The 24804-nt window shown below is 56.5% G+C and overlaps 1 protein-coding gene across 2 annotated transcripts; it reads left to right on the plus strand.

Moving 5' to 3' along the window:
* Positions 1-512: 512 nt before the first annotated feature.
* Positions 513-24132, plus strand: KCNN1 (potassium calcium-activated channel subfamily N member 1). 2 transcript variants are annotated; one of them, XR_009402340.1, is made up of 9 exons: positions 513-721; positions 5537-6025; positions 6750-6845; positions 9596-10014; positions 12670-12811; positions 15590-15700; positions 16296-16398; positions 20960-21029; positions 23520-23608. XR_009402340.1 is itself a non-coding variant. In XM_059389398.1 (9 exons), exons 1-9 carry the CDS (start codon positions 557-559, stop codon positions 23772-23774), a joined length of 1875 nt encoding a protein of 624 aa, XP_059245381.1. In that variant the 5' UTR covers positions 513-556; the 3' UTR covers positions 23775-24132. The 2 variants fall into 2 exon arrangements, 1 of the variants encoding a protein (XP_059245381.1); XM_059389398.1 differs by having other exon boundaries at positions 16296-16423; positions 23520-24132.
* Positions 24133-24804: the final 672 nt, after the last annotated feature.

Below are 24804 nucleotides of genomic sequence, written 5' to 3' on the forward strand. Positions count from 1 at the left end.
GTTAGAAATGGTGGGGCTAAGTACCAAGAAGATGGCCTTGAACCCATGGCCCTAGCAAGCATCCTCTCAACTCCTAGAAGCCCCCACGTTAGGGTCCTAGGCACCCTGCACTTGGCAATAGACAGCAAGCAGGATGTCTGAGTGGGTCACGTCAGGAGGGAGGTGTCCAGTCGCTTTGCGAAGTTCTCCCCTCAGCAAATGCGTGTATTTGAGGGGTCGAGGGTTGGCTGGAGTTTGGGGACTCGATTTTGGAAAGGGGGGTCTCTAGGAGTTACCGAGAGCTGTCGGGGGCGGGAGTTGTCGCTTCGCTAAGTCAGGTGCCCTCCATTGCGTCCAGCCAGAGAGCGAGTTTGAGGACCCGCTGAGCGCTGGGGGCTGAAGAGGACTCCCGGGAATGTGGGATCTTTAAATGTAGGCGGGGCTTGCGGGGTCGCCGGGGGCGGTACCAACCCGGGCTCGACCAATCGGCGGCTCCGCCCGCGTCGCACCGCCCCCTCCTCTCCCGGCCCGGGCGGGCGCTCGCCCCCGGCCGGGCCCGTGGACAGGGCGGCGGGGGATGCACCCGCCGCCGCCCCTGGCCCGGCCTCCTCCGGGCCCCGCGTCCGCCGTCTGCTGCCCGCCCCGTCCGCGGCCCCGGCCTCGGCACGCACGCGAGGGTCTGCGGCCGCGTGGGACCCTCTCCCCTCCAGCCTCTTCTGCCCGTGGGAGCCGAGCCCTGCAGGTACGGGGTGGGACGGACCGGAGCGCTCTAGGAGCAAGGCGCGTCCCGGAGAGGGGACGCGCGGTTCGGGACAGGCGCCAGGACAGAGGGTCTCTCTAGGGTCTGGAACCCAAGGGACGCAGAGAGGGAGGGAATGCATGGGTATGTGCACTGTCTGAGTAAGTGCAGATTCACGGACCCCCCACTCCGGAGGGGAAAGGTACTGGGTTCACTTTGTCGGGGGTAGAGCAGTGAGTCTCCAAACTCCATAGATAGGGTGGGGAGAGCTCTTGGGGTGAAGGCAGTAACCTGGGACTGACTTGGGAATGGGAGGGAGGAGACCCTCACCACTGGCCCTTAGGTACTGCCCTCAGGGTCGCCCTTACAGGGGCCAGGGAGCTGGGTCTCCCAGCTGTCCCTGGACAGAGGTTGAGGTACCCCCACAGGGCACTGCCTTGGCTGTCCTGGAGGGCTGCAGATGTGAGTGCTGGAGGCTGGGGGCCAAACGGGAGATGCTGATGGGTCAGAGTGGAGGGCGCTGTTGGAGGCAGCCATGGGGAAGGCTGGGCAGGCTAACTGCACGCTGCTCACTGCTGGCAGGTTTCTGACTGGTGTTGATGGGGGTGGGGGGGTGCCCAAGGGAACTGGGCAGTCGGTGCCTTACTGTACCCACTCCCGGGCAGCTCAGGGCTGGGAGGGCAGGTGGATCCTGTCCACCCTGCAGTGCTAGGGCCAAAGAGTGCTGCTGGGTGGGGTGTCTTGGGGACCTTACCCAAGGTGTGTCCCTACAGGGACACACACCCCACAGCTTGCCCACACATCCTGGAAGGTTCTGCCGTGTGCTGGTTCCTAAAAGTGGTGTGTTGGCCCTAGTTCCTAAAAGTGGTGGGGTGGGCATTTTGCCCCAAGGGGGCTCTGTCTTGGAGACTGACAGGCAGGGGGCACCTTCTTGTCCAGCTCTGAAGGATGGAGTGTGGCCCTGGGCAGCTCCACCACCTCAAATGTACCCGTGGCCACAAGCTAAGTATTTCCCAAGTGAGATCTCGCTTTCATCCTGGCCGCCGACCCACTGTGGGGGACACCAAGGCCCCTGAGGAGAGGGCAGTGACTTCATCCCAGCTAGGACGCCCCAGGGTCCCTCCCAGGCAGCCACTGCATTTGTGAAAGGGCTCACTCAAGGACCCTTGGGATCTGGCCAGTTTGCATTTCTGTTGGGTGGGAGACCTTGGAGGAGCTAGCTCTCCTGTTCCCTGCCACCTGCCTACCTCCTCCCACTCCTGAGTCCTCCTGGGTGCCCCCTGCCCTTTGTGGCTCACAAGGTTCCCACAGCATCTCTTGGGATGGTGTGGAAGCAGGGGCTTGGCTCACCCTTCCATCCCAGCCTTCAGTGAACAGAGGTCTCATGCCCCAGACACGTTAGGTGGTTTTGGTGATTCTAGAGGCCCTCAAAACCAGATGCGGCCCAGTAGGGTGTTTCTTTCTTTCTTTTTTTTTTTTTTTTTTTAAAGATTTTATTTATTTATTTGACAGAGAGAAATCACAAGTAGATGGAGAGGCAGGCAGAGAGAGAGAGAGGGAAGCAGGCTCCCTGCTGAGCAGAGAGCCCGATGCGGGACTCGATCCCAGGACCCTGAGATCATGACCTGAGCCGAAGGCAGCGGCTTAACCCACTGAGCCACCCAGGTGCCCCAAGGGTGTTTCTAATGTTTTAGAACCCATTGGCAAACCCATGTCCTTCACCCACAAAAATACACCCTTCCATAGACATCCAACATTGGCCAGGGCTTCAGAGGGGCTCCTGATTCTTTGGGAATTAATTTCTTTCTTTCTTTCTTTCTTTCTTTCTTTTTAAGATTTTATTTTTTCATTTGACAGAGAGAGACACAGCATGAGAGGGAACACAAGCAAGGGGAGTGGGAGAGGGAGAAGCAGGCATCCCGCACAGCACTGAGCCCGAAGCAGGTTTCGATCCCAGGACCCTGGGATCATGACCTGAGCCGAAGGCAGACACTTAACAACTGAGTCACCCAGGCGCCCCTCTTTGGAAATTTCTAAGGAGCCCTGGGACCCCAGCTTTAGGCCCAGTTGCAGTAGGGGAGGGGAAGGCAGACCTGAGCAAGTGTGGGGTTTCTTGTCCCCACCCAGACTCGCAGAAGCTGCCCCCTTCTATGGAGAGTCAGGCAGGACTCTCGGTCTTTCTGTGTCCTCTGAGATCATGGGTATGTTCAGACACCCACCATGCCTGTGTCCCAAGCTCTGTGGCCCGTCAAGGGCAGGGCTGAGCTGGCTCCCTTCTCAGATGGTGGCTTGGAAAGAGGGAACTTGGCAGATCTAGCCACTCATTGCCCCCAGATGGTACCAACTTAGTTATTGCCCTTCCTGGCTTTGTGACCTTGGGCAAGGTGCTAAACATCTCTGATCCTTATCTCCCATTTGTGAAATGGGACCAGGATGGCCACCTACCTCACTGAGTGGCAGTGGGGATTAAACGTGATAATTCTCATAAAGAGCTCAATAAAGGCCACAATCAGAGCTAGGTATACATTCACATCGTGGGCCCTGGAAGCTCCACCCCCCTGCTGCCTCTCTCCCTCCCAGAGGCCACCTGTACTCATCCCCACAACCCCTCCCTGCCCAGGGCGCCTTAGGACGAGGCTGCCAGGCAAGGAGGAGCATGGCGGACACACGGCTGAATTTGGCCTGTGCATCGGGCGGCTGAGTCACATCCCCAAACTGCATCTTCATCAGTGCGTTTCGGAAGGTCGTTTGCAGCACCCCACCCCCTCCAGGCGCTGTCTGCCAGGCCACTTGCCTCTCCTGCCTATGCCCCTGAGCCCCAGGCGAGGACCTTCTGCACTCTCAGGAGAGATGGTAGGAGTCCTCATCCCCCGGGTGTGAGCAGGGTCTGGGATTGCTGCGTGTGTCCTGGTGACAAGCTCGCGGCCCTGCCAACAGCTAATGGCCCTCCAGGTAGCAAGTAGGGGCCCTGGCCCAGGAGAAGAGTGGCACCTGAGTGTGTGTGAAGGTGGAGCTAGAGATCAGGGCCAAGGTCAGCCTTACAAACTAGGAGGAAGTGCTGGGCCTGCAGGAGACCAGCCTGTGTAAACCATGAGACGTCAGACCTGTGCGAGGCCACGCATCATCAGTGGAAGCGTCAGGCCACAGGTGTCCCTGGCCTGGTTGATGTGATGGGATGGTTGGGAGTGGTGAGGGAAGAGACACTTTCTGATGCTCACGAGGTCACTGCCATGCCATGCAAGGAGCGTTTCTTGTGCTCCTACTGTGTGCTGGCACCAGCATATGGGGACATGTCATGGGTGGTCAGATGCTATCTTGGGGGTGTCAGACAAGGGACATAGGTGGTCCTACCCTGGCCAAGGTAGCCCGTGCCCTTCCTGGTAGCATGGCTTGTCTCATCCTGTCCTGGTGTGACAGTTTCTGTGTCTGTCTCCCGGAGGGTGTGGCTTCTGGGCTGGGGTGGCATCCCGTCTGTACATACAGCCCTCTCTTCTGGGCCTGGTACCTAGGCCCTTGCAGTGCATGCTAACCTGGCCTTTTCAAAGAGGACAGCACTTGTCAGGGGAATCTCACAAGGCAGCCCGGTCTAGAATCCACCCTATAAGGAGATAGTCCCTTTATGGGGACCTCAGTTTCCCTAGCTATAAAACTGGCCAAATTCCAGGACCCCCTTCTTGGGGGCATTGTGAGGATGGAGGAGAAAATTTGGGGGAAGGATAGAGCCTGGCATATAGTAGATGTTCACTAAATGCCAGCTTGTGGGAGGGGGAGATGCGGGGAAGGGTCTAGCAAGTGGTGACCCCGGAGGCGAGACTCCAGACAGCCTCGTCATGTATGTGCCACTGGCATCAAGGTTCTTGCCCTTGAACGTGATGCCAGAGGACACTGCCCTATCCGAGGGCAGAATGCAAGGGTATCAGGGTAATGAGTCTGCTCCTTGGTAGCCTGGTGGGGAAACTGAGGTTGACCTGAGATCACACAAGGCCAGGCTGAGCACATCTCACAAGGCCCCACAGAATCCATTCTGGGACCTTAGAGCTGAATGCTCGGTTGCCACACTGGTCGTGGAATCTATTTGGAGATCATGGACCTCCTTCCGAAGCCCAGGCAGGAGGGAGCTGGATAAGGGTGTCCCTGTAGCCCCAGCCATCGTCCTAATGTCCCCCACACTGAGGTGTGTTCAGGCTTTTGGACAGCTGTAGGGGAGGAAATGGAGGCTCAGTAGGGTGACATTAACTTGTCCAAGAGCCTGAAGGTCAGGAGGAGTCAAGCCTGGATTGGAGTCACCTCCGGACCAAACACTTACACAGCCTCCAGCCCTCCCAGGCAAACCTGCTGGCAAATTCCATTTCCAGACCCTCAGAAGTCTTTACTGAGTATCAGCTGTGTGCTAGGCATTGTTCTAGGTACCCGGAGACAGAAAATCAGTGGGCAAAGTTTTGGTAAGAGGCCACAGCAGATGCAAGGACCCCAGGCAAGACCAGGCTTGTCACATCTGGTGATGGGGATGCTTATGGGGCTGGAAGGGAATGACTCTGGGGAGAGGGAGAAGGTTGAGGTGGGTAGGAGCCAGACCACAGAGGACCTTCTGGCCACAAGGAGAATTTTGGTTTTCATGCAACGGCACTGGGGAGCCTTGGGAGGTTTTGTGAGCAGGGGAGGATTGTGGGCTGATTTGGGATGGTCATCCCACATGTCAGCCTCTCTGGGTTCATGGCTTCCTGAGCCTCAAAATGTTCTGGGGTGGTGGCAGTGGTCCCTGGCCCTCTGGTCCATTGGCCAGGCCCTGCCATGACTGTGTCCCTTATGCCCCCTCAGGTCAGCGCGGGCACCCAGTCTCTGAGCCATGCTGGGCCCCGGGCGGCCTACAGCGAGCCCAACCCCGGCGCCCACATAGTCATGAACAGCCACAGCCACAGCCACAATGGCTGCGGGGGGCGGCCGCTGGGCAGTGGGCTGGGTGTCCAGGGCAGAGATCCTTCGGAGCCCGAGGCTGGCCACCCCCCGCAGCCCCCACATGGCCCGAGCCTCCAGGTGGTGGTGGCCAAGAACGAGCCAGCCCGGCCCTCACCCGGCAGTCCCCGGGGGCAGCCCCAGGACCAGGAAGAGGAGGAAGACGATGAAGAGGATGAGGCAGGCAGGAGGAGGGACTCCGGGAAGACCCCGAACGTGGGCCACCGCCTGGGCCACCGGCGGGCGCTCTTTGAGAAGCGGAAGCGCCTCAGCGACTACGCCCTCATCTTTGGCATGTTCGGCATCGTTGTGATGGTGACCGAGACGGAGCTGTCCTGGGGGGTCTACACCAAGGTAAGCATAGCCCTTCCCCTCCGCACCCCAGGGAAGTCCCTTCTGGGCCTGCCTGGCTCCCCCATCACTCCCTGGGCACCGGTCAGGGACCACACTGGCCACAGGGACCACACTGGCCACAGGAGAAGTAGGTGGAGGGTGCTGGGAGGAGGGGGCCCCGGAGGCGGGGAGTACTGGTCAGGCTGCCCAAGGGGAAGTTAGGTTTCAGCCCATTCCTTCTGCCCTGCATCAAGAGGCCACACCCTGGCTTCACCCTGGCCTGGGAGCCAGCCCAGGATAAGAGAGCCCCAGAGAAGGCCTGGGCCCCAGAGCCCGGAAAGAGCTTCTCCTTCTGAGAGTGGTTGGGCTGGGTTATGAGTCTGGCTCTGTGTCCCCTTGTGCCCCCCAAGGTTGTGTGAGGACCGAGAGAGATCGGCATACCAGCTATCAACGATGAAACAGGGAAGGAGAAGGAGGCCAGGCCGTAGAGACCGCGACAGCCTGTGCCTGCATGAGGCCAGGCCTCATAGATGGCCACACGCGGGGACTTTAGAAGGCCAGGCCTTATAAGCTCCGAAGTATAGCCAGCCTTGCTGTCAACTCAGGCCTAAGGAGTAAAGGCAGAAGCATGGCTTCCTGAATAGAGAGCCCAGGTGGGGGTCAGGAGGGCCACCTGCCCCCCAACATCCTTGTCCTCCTGCCCTCTGCTCTCTCTCTCTCTCTCTTTCTCTCTCTCTCTGCCCAGGAGTCCCTGTACTCATTTGCACTCAAATGCCTCATCAGCCTCTCTACCGTCATCCTGCTGGGCCTGGTCGTCCTGTACCACGCCCGGGAGATCCAGGTCAGTGCCCCACTGGCCCGGGCGATCCCCTCCCGGTGCCCTGCCCCCACCAACACCAGTCACCCAGGACCCCAACCCCCTAAAACATAAAGACCAAGAGCCTCTTCCTAGAAAAAAGAAAAAAGATCTCTGTGAAGACACATGCTTTAGATCACTCCAGATTTCTTTGGAATGCCTCTGTTTCACTTTTCAGAGATTATTGGCTGCAGGGAGTGGGGGGGAGAACAGTGAGGGAGCAGGAGGAGGTGAGCTGGGGCTGGCACTCGAAAGCACCTTCCCAGCCCTGGTCTTCTGAGGTTTGGCAACCTTGGAAACCAGTGTTTGTGACACCAGGCTTCTGTTCCTATTTGATCAGACCCCGCATTTAAAGGGTTATTAGATGTCAGAGAGTCTGTTCTCTTGTTTCGGGAGTTCATCGAAATCTCAGTGGGCCAGAGAGCCCAGCTCAGGGCACGTTGGGCACCTGTGCGCACAGCAGGCAGAGGCCACCTGGGGCTGGCATGAGGGCCGGGGGATGCCAGAGGGTATCAGAGTTGGCTCCTCAGTCTGGCTTCTGGCCTCTGACCTCTGACCTCAAGTAGCCATGGTTTGGCGGGAGACAGGTAGAGGAAAATCCTGCCTGGGTTGCACCACCCACAGACATCACTGGAGACAACCAGGGTCTGGCATGTGGTGAGGGCCAGTGGAGGGAACAGTGATCCATGAGTTGGAAGGAAGCAGTTCTAAAGGCACAGCAGCTGGGGACAACAGTCAGTTCCCCATACAGTGAAACAGAGGTACCATGCAACTCAGCAATTCCATGACATCGAAGAGACATGAAAACCTATATCCACACAGAAGTTGTACACCTGTGTACCATTATTTATTCACAGTAACCAAACACTGGACATAACCCAAAACTGGTGGATGGACACATCAAATGTCTTATGGGCATACAATGGAGTAAGATTCAACCACTCAAAAATGAAGCTCAGTCGGTTAAGCATCTGACTCTTGGTTTTGGCTCAGGCCATGATCTCAGGGTCATGAGATCGAGCCAGTGCTGGGCTCTGTGCTCAGCTCAGTGCTGAGTCTGCTTGAGCATCTTTCCCCCTCCGTCTCCCTCTGCCCTCCCCTTGCTCGTGGGTGTGTGCATGCACGTTCTCTCTCTTGCTCTCACATAAACAAAATCTTTAAAACAAAAACAAAAAAAGAAGCACTGTGTGAGTGTGCTCAGGCTGCCACAACAAAGCCCCCTTTAGGAACGGGAATGTCTATCCTATGCCTTCTCCCTGTGAACTCATGGCTTTCTCCGTGTGTGCACATCCATGGTTGTGGCCCTCGTCTTATGAGGACACCTGTCCTGTAGGATCAGGGCCCCTCCCAGATGACCTCATTTAACCTTTGAAGCCCCTCTCTCCAAATACAGTCATGATGGGACTTAGGGCTTTCACTTACGAATTTTGGGGGGACTCGAGTCAGTATAGAACACTCCGCCAGCGGGGCCATCCCTCCAGTTCCTGTCCCCCTCCCAAGCAGAGTCCATTTATGCATCCCAACAGCCTGCAGAGTCTTACTCCATCCCAGCAGCAACTCCAGGTCCCAAGCCTCACCGAGGTATCATTTATGGGTACAACTGAGGCACACTTCTTCTCCAGCCGAGAGCCAGACAAGTCACTGTCTCCCTGATTATGGGGCTGGGGCAAACATAGGGTAGACTTTCCCATTCCCAAAGAGAAAAAGGTGAAAGAAGAAAAGGTGTCTGGTGCTCAGCAAGTCAGAGAGCTGGCAGGGTTACATTCCATCAGATTTGTTCGAGAATGATCCTCCTGAGCTCAGCGCTCCAGCTTCTGCGCCCGCTGGGTTGGCCTCGTTGCCCCTTCGGCTGCGGGGGGTGACCTTGTGTGACAGCCTTCTTCGATTCAGCATGTTTTCGAGGTTCTTCCACGTTGTAGCAAGTATCAGAGCTCTTCCCCGACACACACCTTTTTTTTTTTTTTTAAAGATTTTATAGATTTATTTGACAGAGAACAGGCGAGGGGGGTGGTCAAAGGGAGAAGCAGACTCCCTGCTGAGCAGGGAGCTTGCCATGGGGTTTGATCCCAGGACAGGACCTGAGCCAGCCCGGCACCCCTCCCCTTTAAAAAAAAAAAATTGTATTTATTCATTTGAAAGTGAGAGTGGGGGGAGGGGCAGAGGGAGAGGAAGAGAGAGAGAATCTCAAGCAGACCCACAGAGCTGGATGTAGGGCTCCATCTCACCACCCTGAGATCATGATCTGGACCAAAATCACAAGTCAGACCCTTAACCAACTGAGCCACCCAGGTACCCCCCCCCCCCAGATGGCTGAATCATATTCCGTTGCACCAAAGGACCCCATTTTGGTAATACATTCATTTTTACACATTTTTACACGGACCCTGGGTCTGTTTACACTTTGCACAATTGTAAACGTACCAGGATTTGTTCCAAAGCCTGTTTTCCTCTCTCTAGCCTCTGTACCTAGGAGTGCGCGCGCTTGCTAGGTCATCGGTAACCCTGCATTTTCTTTTTCGGGAACGCCTGTCCCACATTTAATTGGGATTGTGGCTAACCCCGCCAGCTAGGGACAGCTAGGGAGTTTCGCACTCCAAGGCCAGTTTCTTGCAAAAGCCAAGCGGGGGGCGGGGCTGGGGGTGTGTGTCTCGGGCTGGGGTCTGGGGCTGGGGTCTGGAGGGGGTATGGGCACGAGGCTGAGCCCCACCACCGCCCGCCCCGCCCTCCTCCCGCAGCTGTTCATGGTGGACAACGGGGCGGACGACTGGCGCATCGCCATGACGTGCGAGCGCGTCTTCCTCATCTCCCTGGAGCTGGCCGTGTGCGCCATCCACCCGGTGCCGGGCCACTACCGCTTCACGTGGACCGCGCGGCTGGCCTTCACGTACGCGCCGTCGGCGGCCGAGGCCGATGTGGACGTGCTACTGTCCGTGCCCATGTTCCTGCGCCTCTACCTGCTGGGCCGCGTCATGCTGCTGCACAGCAAGATATTCACAGACGCTTCCAGCCGCAGCATCGGCGCGCTCAACAAGATCACCTTCAACACACGCTTCGTCATGAAGACTCTCATGACCATCTGCCCGGGCACCGTGCTGCTCGTCTTCAGCATCTCCTCCTGGATCATAGCTGCCTGGACTGTGCGTGTTTGTGAGAGGTACGCCCCGCCCCCTCCAGCCCCGGCCCCGCCCACCGGGCTCACCCCAGCCCCGCCCCACTTCCTGGCCCCAGAGACCATCCCTCAAGCACAGGCCCCTCACCCCCCTGGAACTTCAGCCTGTCCCCCAACCCATACTCCTCTGGGACCCCTGCCCTCTCCCCCTGGGAGGGAGGGGGGTCTTGGGATCCGCTTTCTCCCCGCTCCTCCACAGTGAGCAGCCAACCTCCGACCTCCGGCCCCGGGCGGTGGAGGCAGCCAGAGCCGGATGGCCCCATTTCTGCCTGTTCCCCCCACAACCACCATCACCAATTTAACCTGCTCTCCTTCTCCCCTCTGCCCGCCCCATCGGACTGTAGGGAAAACATGTGAGTCCTACCTTTGACCGAGCTGTGTGCACAGAGCTGCTGCCGTCTGCCCGCCAGGAATTTAAGATTAGCTGCCGCACGGGGAGGGCATAGGGAGGTGAGGCGGGGTGGCTGTGACCAGCCCAGAGTCCCAGTGGGGCCCGGGCAGGCAAGTCTGGAGCAAGGCCAAGGACAGCGGGAGGCAGGCTGCTCTCCGGCTATGTCCCCTGGGCATCCTGGAGGTCCTGTGTCCAAGGTTGGGGAGGGTTTTGTTTGGACAGCTGACCCTGGGGGACTGGGACAGCATCTCCCAGGAGCTGAGTGGGTCTGGGGTAAATAAAAACCGGCCCAGCCTTTAGCAACTCTCCCTGCCCAGGGTTTGTTCTGAACAACCCTGGAAGGTGTAGACCATCAACCCAGTTTCCAGATGAAGAAACAGAGGCTCTGGGGCAAAGGGACATTCCTGAGGCCTGATTCCTGGTTGGCTCTGGAGACCCGCAGGGTGCTTCAGGAAAAGGAGGGTCCCTCTGGGCTTCTCAGGGCACAGGGGCACCTTGCCTGGGAAGGAGGCTCTTCTACCTCATGCCTTGCTGGGGAAGACCCTGGAGGGTTCTGTGGCACGTGGTGCTGGGACTGGGCTTCCCATGAGATCCCTGGGCTGGACCTGCCCCCCAGGACCTCAGCCTTCCCCCCTCTTTAGGCCCTTTTCCATGGCCCCTGCCTCAGCCTGTTGTGGGGCTCATGTCGGTGAGGGCCCTGGCCTTATTGTCATTGGGGCCTACCACCTCAAGACCTGTCAAGGTCTCCTTGGACTCCCAATGTACTGCGAGGCCGGTACCCACAAACCATACCCCACGCTGTCAGGAGTGTGGTCTGGGGAGTGAGAGGGGCACCCCTCCTTGGGCACCCTCAAGGTGCTGTCTGGATCATTGCAGGGCTCCCTGGGTTGGGGCAGGGAACGGGGCAGGACCGGGGGGCAGCCAATCCTAAATTCTGAGCCCTATGATGCTACTCGAAGCCCCCTCGCCTGCCTCGCTCCGCCCCTGTGGCTCTGTCCCACCCCCCACCCCACCCCTTGCCTCCCGCATGTCCCCCACTTCCTGGTCCTAAGTAGTCCTGGGGCATCCTGAGGTCCCCACCACAGCTCCAGCCAGGCCCAGGGCTCCCCCGCCCACCACTAGAGGGCCTCCCTCTCCTCTTGTCCCCTGGGTGTCCGGTGCTGGTTGACCAAGAGGTAGAGGCCAGGGTAACTTGGGGCTTAGGTACCTCAGTGAAAGATGGGGTTCAGCCCCAGGTCCCCCTCAGCCAGCAAGAAGACTGGCAGCCCAGGCAGGGGCGCCCAGAGTGGCATTCGGCCCCCAGGGTTGGGCAGGGAGTCCCAGACATCAGTCCTGCTGGAAAGTTCTCCATCCCTTCCAACCCCGTTTGGGGCCTCTGTCACCTCCCCATTTCCAGCCCCTGGCTCCAGCCCCTGCCCCCAGCTTCCCCTGTCCTATCCCTGCCCACAGAAGAGGCCCACCCCACTCTGTGCCACCTCAGTTGACCTCTGACCTTGAACACCCCCCTCAGGGCCTGAAGTCTGGGAAGGAGTGGGTCACCTGGAAAGCATCCTAGCTGGAAGGGCTGTGCAGGCTGGGGGCTGGGCTAGAGCAGAACCCTTGACCAACCCCGCAGACCCCCAGCCTAGGCTGACCGTGGGTAGAACTTGTTTATAGCCCACAGGACCAGGTTCACAGTGTTAGCTCTGACCAGGGACAAAACCATGTCCCTTGCCCCCCCCCAAAACATGGTCCTCTTCCCAACATGGGGCCTTGCTGGCTGGGGAAGTTCTTCCCGGTGTCTGACCTGAATCCTCGCCTCCACTCCCTGCTGCTTCTGGTGCCCGTGGCCACCTGTGTCTGCGTCTGTCTGTGTGTCTGTCTTTGGGACGGGGATTGTGTGCACAGTGTGGACACATGTGGACACGTGCGGGCGTACTCTCCCTTGGCCCACTCTGCCCCATAACTGGGGCTGGGGAGGGCACACGTCCTGGACAGTAGCTCCGGGGGTGGGGGTTGGAAGGGAGCCTGGGAGGAGAGTGTGGGTGCCCTCTGCCCCATGGGACCCTCAGGAGGCTGATAAACACCCCCCTCCCTGCTCGAAGTGGTACCTTTATTACTTTGAGCTCTCAAAGCAATCAGCTTCTTGCAGTCAAGGTCCCCACACAGCTGGGAGGACCCAGGGCCCTGGTGTTCCGGTGCTGCCTGCCCCAGGGGTGATGGCAGAGACACCAGTGTAGACTGACTGGGCTTTCCCTGGCTCCCCGCAGGTACCATGACAAGCAGGAAGTGACCAGCAACTTTCTGGGGGCCATGTGGCTCATCTCCATCACCTTCCTCTCCATCGGCTATGGTGACATGGTGCCCCACACCTACTGCGGGAAGGGCGTGTGCCTGCTCACTGGCATCATGGTAAGGGTGAGGGCCCTTGCATGCCCCCTGCTGGTGGGGAGCTCACCCCATTGCCAACAATAATGCATCAGAGTTCGTTCTTGTGTCATCCTAACCCATTTACCTTCTTCCTCCTTACCTCTGCCACCACTCAGAATCTGCACCCTCGGGCCTCCTGGGGGCATCTCTTCTTGGCTCCTTCCAGCCCTCGCTCTGTAGCTCCTGTAGTGCACACAGCACTAGATGCTGTGGTCTACTGAGAACAGAGTTTTCTTTGCCCTTTATTCTCTGCAGCCTGCTCACGGCCCTTGCATCCAGGGCTAGGAGCTTGATACTTCTATGCCTCAGTTTCCCCAGTTGTAACCAGTGCCTACCTCTGCTCACTATAAGGTTCAAGTCTGTTCCTTTACATGAAATGCCTAGAAACATGAATAGTGTGGACATCCAGTCAACACCTCCCATTCCCTATCCTTGCCTGACAATTCAGGTATCCCAGGCACCCCACTCAACCCCAGTGGTGTGAAGTTTGTCTCCTGTGACTCAGTGCACCCTGGCAGTTCCCCGTCTCCCCCAAAGACTTCTCAAGGCCATCCATGGGTGTGGGCAGCCTTTGACATCCAGCACGTTCTTTCCCTGACTCCATCACCAGTCTTCCTGCTCATCTCTTCCTTCTGGAACATTTTTCTCCAAACTTCTACCTCCTTCACAAATGCTTTTCCATGTTTTGAATTATGACTCGTTGGATGCACAGTCCTCTACTCCTTTCCCCGCAGTCAATAACATTCATTGGTGACAACCAGTGAACACCAGCAGGCCGGAGACGCTAATCTGGTCCCACCCCCAGCTTCCATCACAGGCCGGTCCTTGGAGTCTCTCCTTCCTTATCTCTGCACGCAGAGATGCATTTGTTCTTGTGAAAACAAGACGCCATCCCTACGACAGTGTCCTCCCCCTGCAGATGGGGGGGGGGGGGGTGGGGGTGGGGGCTGTCTTGCAATGCCTCTGCCCATCCCATTTCGTGGCTTGTAGACTGTGCCCAGTGATCACTGTCTCCCGAGGCCCGTGGCTCTGTCCTCTCTTCACCCCTCATCCCCTCTAAGCTGTTTGGGCAAAAGCTGGGGGGTCCATATCCTCTTCCTGCCCCCCCGCCAGAGGAGCCTCCCTCTGGGCAAGCTGATATGGCCCCTGTCTTATGAAATGGCTTCACGCGATTTGCTTATGTTATTTTACAAGAGCAGGGAGGGGAAAAGACTAAAGCCCGGCCGCAGTCCAACCCCCCACGACAAGCAAATGAACTTTGCAAATGAACAAAAGATAAGTAGTTGGGTAATGTGAGGTCAAACCCAAAAGCCCAAGACAAAACGGAAAAGCTGAGTTCCGTTCTCTGGGACCTGGCTCCTGCCAGAACATGAGTTCCGTGTGTGGCCCGGAGCTTGCTCCCTGGTGCGCCTGGTGCACACACGAACAGTCGTGCTGGGGTCGGTCCCAAGCTTGTTGCTTTGAGGGAGAGGGAGAGCACAAGCAGGGAGGAGAAGGAGAGCAGAGGGAAAGGGTTGAGCGTGGAGCCCAACACGGGGCTCACTCGCAGGACCCCACGTGGAGGTTTCCAGCATTTCTTTGCCCCCGTGGGCCGGGCTTTTTCCAAGATGGAACTCCAGGAACCCGTGACAGGGTTTTCTCACAGGGTGACCTTGTGCCCATCCCGCTCAGGCTGGGCATATGGCCATCCGGACCTGCCCGGGACCGTGCAGTGGTGTCCCTGGCCCTTGTCTTCCCCCTCCCCATAAGTATTGCCTTCTATCCAGAAGAAAAACTGAACTACAGCCCAGACCTCTTAGGCCCCCCCACCGCCCTCCAAGTCCCAAGGGCTGAGCTCAGACTCTCCTTCCTTCCTTCTTCCTTCCTTCCTTCCTTCCTTCCTTCCTTCTGAGCAGCAGCCTCAGGAGGAAGCAGCGGGCAGGTGAGGCACAGGAACTTGTCTTCAGTGCAGATGGGGACCACCAGCCCTTGCTTGCGTCTGCCACCTGCCTGGGGCACTTCTGGGGCTTGATGACCCCTCCTGGGTGTCCTAGGCTCCGCGGCTCCCACTCCTGGGTGGCACACCCTTCCCCTCCCTCCCATGTTAACTTCGTGCAGCCTCCCTCCCCCTGTCAGCCCTCTCCTTTCTCTTGGGACCGCTCTGACCTCTTCCACTAGCCACGAGTCTGGCTGCCATTCACGGCATCCTGGGGAATGTGGTTGCATCAAGCAGGGAGTCTGCCACTGCGGAGGCATCCTCCCCTCCCGTTCCCCACCTCTGGGGATCCCCACTTTGCTTCTTCCTACCTGCAGATGCCCCCCCTTTCCTCACACTGCCTTCGCACCCTGCCAGCTGACCCCTCCCGTGAATGTAGAAAGATCTATCCTCGGGGTCTCTGTCCCCAGCACCCAGACCCCAAAGCCTGGATGGAAATGCTTCCAAATCGTCCCTCCTCCACGGTCACCAGTGCTGAATTCACCTGCAGATCGTCCCTTTCCATCTCCCTTTCTTATCTCTGAGCCTCAGTTTCCCCCTCTGCTCTGTGGGGATAAGAGTGAGCTTACCTCCCAGGGCCTTTGGAAATCAAATAAGACATTCAACTGATATTAAGCCGGTGGGACTCGGAATCAGGGACCTCAACAGGTGGGATCTGCCAACACTGTGGGCTTGGAGGGGAAAGGTGAGGTAGGAATCAGGGCAGGCTTTCTGGAGGAGGGAGGGTGTGGCCTGGGACCTACATGAGGCAGGACACTGATGTGTTCCCCACCCTCCGCATGCAGGGGGCTGGCTGCACAGCGCTCGTGGTGGCCGTGGTGGCCCGGAAACTGGAGCTCACCAAGGCAGAGAAACACGTGCACAACTTCATGATGGACACTCAGCTCACCAAGCGGGTAAAGACGTCCATCGCAGCCACTTCCTCTCCCAGTTATCAAGGGCAGACCCTCCCCGCCTTACCTCTACACAGCGGGCACGTCCATGTGCCCACAGGCCACTGCACTGCCTCGTGCTCTGCTGCCCGTGCAAATGTTCATGAGCCACGCACAGAGACATGGCAGTGGCCCTGGGTGTCCACCTGTGTGCCCAGGCCTCACCCCACTCTGAACCACAAGCAAGAGGCAAGCCTTTTGGGGCCAGGGCAGCTAGATACCATCTATAAGCTGCCAGGCTTTGGTAGGTCAGTTCTCGGTGCCTCAGTTTCCCCATGTTTAAAGAGAGAGATGCCAGCATGTGCAGATTCATTGATTTAACATTTGAAAGGTGTATAGAACAGGTCTGGCCCATGCCAAATGATATAAATGTGCACACACACACACACACCCACAGAGCGCAGATGTGGATGGGTAAACATGGCCTCACTTTACAGGCCCAGGACCCCAGAGGGGCATTTCCAGGAATTTCTAAGAGTTTCTGGCAGCTTCTGGAAGTTCCCAGAACCTTCTACAATTTTGTGCCTACCTTGAGGAACTGTTCTTTTTCTGGCCCCAGGTAAAAAATGCCGCTGCTAACGTTCTCAGGGAGACGTGGCTCATCTACAAACACACCAGGCTGGTGAAGAAGCCAGACCAAGCCCGGGTTCGGAAACACCAGCGTAAGTTCCTCCAAGCCATCCATCAGTAAGTCCAGCACCTTTCCCACTCACGTTTCTGTGTCCACCTGGTGCAGAGGCAGCTGTGGTCCTTGGGAGGAGGTTACGGGCCAGGCCAGACAGCTAGCGTGGCCTTGTCATGGCCCCTCCCATTCCGGGTGGTCAGTTGGCTGGGGTTTGAAGCCTTTGTGCTGGGTGGGATGGTGGATGGTCAGAAGGAGGCAGTGATGGGCCCACCACTTGTCTAGGGTGATCACCTTGGATAAGTCAGGCAACACAGGGGCACCTGGCTGGCTCAGTTGATCAGGCGTCTGCCTTCAGCTCAGGTCATGATCTCGGGGTCCTAGGGTCAAGCTCCACATCGGCCTCCCTGTTCAGTGGGGAGTCTGCTTATTCCTCTGCCCTTCCCCCAGTTGTGCACATACTCTCTCTCTCAAATAAAATAATAAAAAAAGAAAAGTCAGTCAACCCACCCAACATAAATGGCAAGAAGCATATTTTATTCTCCAGAAGAGCCAAAATTATTTTACCTTTTAGATACTAAGCAATTTCCCTTTTTTGCTTTGGCTGCCAGGAAGCTCAGAATTAACTTTTTGTCCTGATACATGTGCTCATGTGGGGTAATTAGAAATTATTTGATTTTCTCTGTTGTCCCTTTGTACTGAAAATTATTTAGTCAAGTAATTCTCATCCTTGGCTGCTTGCACCCACAGGGTTTTAAAAATCCTACAGGCAAAAAATAAAATAAAATAAAATTAAATTAAAATTAAAATCCTATAGGTTGCACCCAACTCCGGTTACAGTGGAGTCTGGGAGGTACCCTAGGCTTAAGTTTAAGTCCCTCCAGTGAGTCCAGTGTACAGCTGGAGTTGGCAAATGTTATCTGTAGGGCCAGAGAGTAAATATTTGAGGCTCTGTGGACCAGACAGTCTGTCACAACTACTCTACTCTCTGTTGTAGCAGGAATGCAGTAAAGAGGAGTGGGTGGGCCATGATCTAATAAAACTTTATTTTTCCCAAACAGGCAGCTGGCCAGATTTGGCCTGGGCTAGGCTCTAATATACCAATCACTGTCTGCTAGAACTATCATGTAAACCACTGTGTAATTTTAAGTTTCCTAGTAGCCACATTTAAAAAAAGTAAAAGAAAACAAGTGACATAAATTCTAATATATTCATTTAATATATGCAACGTTATTTTAATATGATTAATGTAAAACTCAATAATGAGCTATTTTAGAAAGCTTTTGACACTAAATCTTCGAAGTCTATTGTGTATTATATATTTATAGTCCATTTTTATTCTGACCAGCCACATTTCAAGTGCTTAGTAGCCACATATAGGATGTATGGGACATAGGGGGCCTGAGTAGTTCAGTCGGTTAACTGTCTGCCCTTGGCTCAGGTCACGATCCCAGGGTTGGTCCTGGGATCAAGTCCCTCATTGGGCTCCTCGGTCAGCGGGGAGCCTCCTTTTCTCCCTTTGTCTGCTGCTCCCTCTGCTTGTGTGAGCTCTTGCTCTCTCTCTCTCTCTCTGACAAATAATCAAATCTTTTTTTTTTTTAAAGATTTTATTTATTTATTTGTCAGGGATAGAGGGAGAGAGAGCGAGCACAGGCAGACAGAGAGGCAGGCAGAGGCAGAGGGAGAAGCAGGCTCCCTGCCAAGCAAGGAGCCCGATGTGGGACTCGATCCCAAGACACTGGGATCATGACCTGAGCCGAAGGCAGCTGCTCAACCAACTGAGCCACCCAGGCATCCCCAAATAATCAAATCTTTTAAAAAAAAAGTTTGATCAGTGTATATACCCATGAAATAATTGCCACAGTCAAGATAAAAAGCAGGTCCATTGCCCCCAAAGTTTCCTGGGGCTTTTAACTGTCTTTTAGCTCCAGAGTTTAGTCCATTTACATTTGTTGTGTTTACTGTTATAACTAGATTGGTTTTGAATGATAATGGTCTCTACTTCACAAGACTGCAGGGAGATCTAAATGGGATGATAGGCAGGAATGCCTGGCATAGTCCCCGGGTACATGGTAGCCACGCCCACTCCACCACACCCGCCCCTGTGTCTGCTCCCACCATCATCTAAAAAGTGGGGAGAGGAGCTGGTCCCACATTTACTCAACCTCACTGTGTCCAGGTCTCAGTCCTACCTCCTCACAAGACCCCAAGGCCCTTGAGGACAGAGACCCCTCTTTGTTGACCCTCCTACAGGTGTTTACCGACCACTGGGGCCCCGTCTGCTATCTGCCCCCTAACTGTGGGGACCTGGGCAAGTGACTGTGTTATTCCAAGCTTCATTCTCTTATCTCTAAAGTGGAGGCAATGGTAATTAATGTATCTTTCCTCCAGTGATAACATATAGATCAAACACAGCTGGGGACTCGACCATGCCTACCTGCCGTCCAGTATTTTCTAAACATGGGAGCTAGCATTGATACCACCCTCGATATGTTCATTTGCTTATCATACCAGCATTTCCTATGCCAGCTGGTGTGCCAGGCATGGGGGACACAGACATGGCTCTGCCCTGGGCTTTGTCCCAAGGAATGTTCCAGAAGGTTGTTGGAGGAAAGTGGGAGGAGATTCAGGTCTGGGGAAGAAGGTACCTGCTCTATGAGTTACCTGTGTCCCTTTGTTCTAGGGTGCGACTGTCCCACTCTTATTTGTAGATTTATCTATCTATCCATCTATTTATTTTAAGGTTTTATTTTTAATTTTTAAGATTTTATTTATTTATTCTTCAGAAAGAGAGAGCACAAGCAGGCAGAGCGGCAGGCAGAGGCAGAGGGAGAAGTGGGCTACCGGCTGAGCAAGGAGCCCGATGCGGTACTCGATCCCAGGACCCTGGGATCATGACCTGATCCAAAGGCAGGCACTTAACCAACCAAGCCACCCAGGTGCCCCAAAACAACAGAATTTATAATCTCATGGTTCCAGAGGCCAGAAGTCCAAAACCAAAGCGTTGGCAAGGCCATTTTCCTTCCGAAGGCGCTAGGGGAAGATCTGTCCCAGGCCTTCTTCCTAGCTTCTGACAGCCTCAGGGCGCCCTTGGCTTCTGGATATATCACTCCAGTCCCCCGTCTTCACATGGCCTTCCCCCCGGATCTTCCCATCGTCCTCACTCTGTGCATGTCTATGTCCAAATTTCCCCCTCTTTACAAGGACACCAGTCATGTTGCTTTGGGGCCCACCCCAGGACCTCATTTTAACTTGGTTAGATCTAGAAAGACGCTGTTTCCAAATAAGGTCACATTCTGAGGTGCTGGGGGGTAGAATTTCAGTATGTCTTTTTCGGTTGGCGGGGGGGGACACTGTTCAACACATAACATGGAGGTTGCAAAGAGGTCAAGACTGACTTCCCTGGAAGAGGCACCCCAGAGCTCGGCAGATCACGACTTCCACTCGGGGCAGCCTCAGACCTCTAGGGCTAGGGGTGTTTGTACCCACCGTGTTTCTCCAGACCGAGGGCTGGGTCCTATCAGGGATCCTGGTACCCAGCATAGGTGGGCCCTGAGGGCCTCCCCAAGCATCTGTCATCTGTGGGCATGCAGGGATTCGAGCTTGGAGCAGTGAGGAGGAGCCTTACCTGGAACCGCTTCCCTGGGCCGGTTTCACTACACCAGGGATGGAGATGAGGGTCCGGGATACTGTATAGCCACCTCCCCACCCCCTTTCCTGTGGGCAGCTATTTGGGAGGCCAAGGTGCAATGGCCCAGTGGCAGGTATAGGTTCAGATCCTGTTGGAAGGCCAGTGGGCACTGGCTTTGCCTCTCTGAGCCTTGTCACCCGCCTTGGGAAACAGCATGGCCAGAGTTCTCTGGACTAAATGCCCCACCATGGGGCCAGGTTTCTGGCACAGACTAGGATACAGCAGGACCACAGGCTAAAAGCAGCTGTATTTGCTGGGGGGCCCTGCTGGAGGGAGGGGCAGAGAAGAGATGCATCCCTAAGGGGCTGGCACGGCCCCCGCAGCCACACGGGGCCCCCCCGCCTGGTCCTGGGGTTGTGCAGGCGGGAGGTGGGCAGGGTTGGGCATGAGCCAACCCAGCGGCACTGAGGTTAAAATTGCCTTGTGATTTCTCTCTGCTCTGCCGGGTCCTGCCAGAGCTCAGAAGTAAGTCTCTTCCTGGGGGTGGGGGTGGGGGTGTATGGTGGGCACGGGGCAGGGGCACAGGCCCAGGGCAGCTTATGGAGTGCTACCACCCCTTGGCCTCAGGCGGTGGCCCGGGCTTGTAGCCACCCTGCAGACCCGGTGCAGCCTTCACCTAGGCCAGGGGTGGGGGTGGGGGGAGGGTCCAGGTTCCCCAGGACATCCTGACTGAGCCCGAGGGGACATGACCAGAAAGGGGAACACTGTGGGAGGTGGCTTAGCCATCCCCCAGGCCCTGCCACCCCATGTGTGCTGGGAGGGAACCAAGAGCATGGGGCCCGATGCTAACTCCCACCCCATCCCCCCCTGCATGGCTCACAAAACGACCCCACGTGGGGCGGGTGCATGAAGGACCCCACTGCCCCCTGCAGCCTCCGCCCACAACCCCACCCACCCATCTGTCCCCCAGGCTCCGGAGCGTGAAGATTGAGCAGGGGAAGCTGAATGACCAGGCCAACACTCTCGCGGACCTGGCCAAGGTGAGCAGGGCAGGGGCGGGGGGGTGGGCAGCTCCTCAGGCCCACAGGAGGCTGCTCAGGCCCCCATGGGAGGAGAGGGAGGTGTTCCAAAAAGAACTGAACCACCTCCTGCCAGGGGAGGAATTGTGGTGGCGCCTGGAGGACAGACAGCTGACGCAGGCCAGGGGTGCGAGCGAGGCAGGCAGGGACCAGCCCCAACTCTGCAGCTCTTTTATTTTTAAAAAACAGTATCTCATAAAATAGCTTTCATCAGAGTATCTCATTAGTGGGCTAAACTGGGGATGTGCCCTTTTGTTTTAGGCAGATCTACATACAGCGTCCAAAACTGAAGAGAAAAACAAAATTCTTTCGCGATGGATATAAATTCAGATTCTAGAATCAGCAGAAAGCTCATTTGTGCAGCAATTCAGCCTCCCTCGGGAGATTAAAGTTGGTGGCCAGAGCTCTCTAAGACCCGTTTGTGTTACACACGAATCTCTCTGCTGGTTTTATTATCAAGCCTGACTCCATTTCCCACTTTTTATTCATCCTCCAGAAGATGGGACGTTTGACCCAACTTCTGTCAGGCAGGCTCTTAGCATACGCGCCCCACTGTCCTAAACTCCTTTCTGAGCAGTGGCCTACCTTCCACGAGTGGTTCACGCGTGAACTCTGCTCACTGGCTCCCTCCCCCTTATTTAGCTAATTAGGCTGAGGTTCATTTAATATTATCTCTGGGAAGATGTTAAGTCCTATTCTCCTTCTTATACCCAGAGCGTTTTGGACTCATTCTCTTCAACATTATCAAGAGAAATGCAGTATAATATTAACCTACATAAATTTAATTTGGAAAGAAACATTATAGAAGGGGGAAAAAAAAAAACCCATATTGTGGATCCCTGAAGAAATCACTCAGTTGGTAGTAGAAAGAACATAATCCTGAGAGCAGACAGAAACCCTCACCAAACTAATTTGATGTCATATGAGATTAGAGCTAGAAATACATAGGAAATGCCTTTGAATAACTCAGGTACTGGTTATTATCATTTGGATCATCTACATCGCTCTTTCTTCCATTAGTACAGATGATTGAAGTTTGAATTTTTCAAAGTTATTTAAACCTTGCTATCAACGGCAGTACGCCCCTCTCAGAGTACATTTAACAAAGCCTGCTTTGAAGTAAGGCTTTAATTGGATAGGATGGTAGGGGTTCCTAATGTTTAAAATTTAACAAGGTTAAAATGTCGTCCAGTATTAAAACTTTAATGCGCTCCTACCCAAGACTGCTGATTTAATTTGTGTATCCCCGACCAAAGTACGAGGTGTCTTCTAAGTTTTGAAGAATTGAAACCTCAGAGAAGCCTGAAAAAAATCATCAGAGGCTGGACGCCTCTAAATGTTACCCTGTGGCCCTGGGGACTGTGGAAGAGGGGGCCCAAAGGGTGTGTTCACCCTGGGGCTGGCGTGCGTGGGCCAGTAACAAAACATGGTGGGGTCACCACTGAGGCTTGGGCACAGAGGCTGGGAGGGAGAGGCTGGGGTGGAAGGAAGCAAGATGCTGGTAGCTGCCTCATCCTGTCCCCCTCCCGAGGAGCGAGGTCAGGAGGGGGCCTCTCTCCCACCTCAGCATCTCTCCTCCCGACTCAGGCCAGGGGGTGGTCAGCCGCTGTTGGCCTGGGGGTCTGGTCAATGTTGAGAGGCGGGCAGAGACGAGGAACGATGTTCTATCGCCACCTGGTGGCAAGAGTGGCACTGCACCCAGGTCTGTCTGAGCCGCTGGCCTTCCCTTCCTTTCCCGGGGCCCACCTGGACAGCAGCAGAACCGGCCGCTGCTTGCTGGGTTGCAGGGAGCAGTCGAGGTGCTGGAGGTATCCCATTGCCTGCTGCGATGGAAATCGTCATAGCTGCTCTGCCCCCTGGTCTGTGATTGGGTCAGAGCCTTGGAGTCCGGTTGTCATGGCTGCCAACCCGGCTCCATACCCCTGCCCCATCGCTGACCCTTGTCCCCTCCTCAGCCTACTGTGGAGTGCAGGGGGGACAGTTCTCAGCTGAACCTCCTCCCTCTCAACCACATCTCCAGCCTGGAGCAGTGTCAGCCCAGAACCTGCCCCACCCCCCACCGACCCCAGCTCTGCAGGCCATGGTTCCCCTGCGCGAAGGCAGCCTCAAGACCACTCTTGGGCTTCATGTGCCTGGTGGCCAGTCCATCCCCTCAGGGCGGCTCTGGCCACATCCACCCCAGGACTTCCTCCAACCTTCCTCAGGCCTGCTGGTCCCCTGCATTCGAGGCCTGTCTCTCCTCTTGCCTCTTCTCCTCCCATTCCCTGGGGTACAGCAATGGGGGTACAGCAGGAGACCTGTGGGGTCAGGGTGCCCTCACAGTCATCTCCCACTTGGGTCCCTCTTAGTGGGCTCCCACCTTACTGGCGCTGGTCTCCCGTCGCTCTCTGCGTCTGTCCCTCCCTCTCTCTCACTTGGCTTCTCCTTTCTCTCCTGCTCTGTCTCTGGCAGACCCAGAATGTCCTGTACGACCTCATGTCCGAGCTGCACGCCCAGCACGAGGAGCTCGAGGCCCGCCTGGCCGCCCTTGAGAGCCGCCTGGATGCGCTGGGCGCCTCCCTGCAGGCCCTGCCCGGCCTCATCGCCCAAGCCATACGCCCACCCCCCCCCCCCCTGCCGCCTCGGCCTGGCCCCGGACCCCTGGATCAGGCAGCCCGGAGCCCCCCATGCCAGTGGCCACCTGTGGCCCCTTCAGACTGCGGGTGACTAACCCTGCCCACCACCAGACCCCTCAATCTTGGCCATCGTGTGGCCGCCACCTCCACGCCATCCAGGAAGCCCTGTACAGTGGCGCCTCTTGGAGTTCAAGGAGCCGAAGCTGAGTTGGGCTGAGTGGACCAGGGCTCTCCCCACCCAGACTGTCTGGGCAGAAGACAGGGCCGGACCGCAGGCGAGGGCAGGGGTGGGCCACCGCCCGCTTCCTCCCTGATTGGAGCCGGGGCGGGGGGCAGCCAGGAGCTTCCTTTTGGTCCCCTGGCCCCCCAACTCTCCCCAGGCCCCCGGTGGGCATGGAGCAACCAGGAGAGGGGTCCTTGCCAGTTCTGAATAAAGCAGGACCCACCCAGCTGCTGCCTGGTTTTGCATGGCTATGGGACACGGGTCATCACAGCATGGGAGGTGGCCGCTCGACTCCAGGGCCCAGAATCGATGTGGGGATCCAGCCGAGCTGGTCCCATCACTGTTCTAGCCCGGTAGCCCTCCTAAGCCCGAGCTCAGTTGGGTACACCTCCTGAGGACATCAGCATCAGTCTCCGCTGGCAGGGACGGCCCTGGCCTGCAGGAGGCAGCAGATCAGGGAGACCTCCTCCCCATTCCAGCAGCCAACTTTGCCAGAGCACCAGGTGTGCGCCAAGCTCCAGTGGGACCATGGTCCAGTGGGGAAGGTGACATGAGTGAGGAGGACTATTCAGTCTTCGCTGGATGTATGTTGAACATTTGCCCGATACAGGGGACATAGTGTAAATCACCATACTTCACCAGAACCTAACCAGGGGGAGGATGGGGAAACTGGGGGTTGGAGAAGTGAAGCCACCTGCCCGGCGTTCCAGAAAGGGGCAGGAGTTGGAAGAAATGCAGGGCAGGATTCAAACTCCGGCCAAAGTGAAGAGCCTGGGACATGGGGGGAGGGTATAGTGTGTAGGGGTTAGAGTGGCCTCAGGGTAGGCCAAAGGGGAAGGTTCTAGACACTAGTAGAATCAGAAAGGTCCCGCCAGGCCTTGGTGTCAGTGTGCTGGGA

The sequence above is a fragment of the Mustela nigripes genome, chromosome 2 (assembly GCF_022355385.1).
Source record: "Mustela nigripes isolate SB6536 chromosome 2, MUSNIG.SB6536, whole genome shotgun sequence".
NCBI lineage: Eukaryota > Metazoa > Chordata > Mammalia > Carnivora > Mustelidae > Mustela > Mustela nigripes.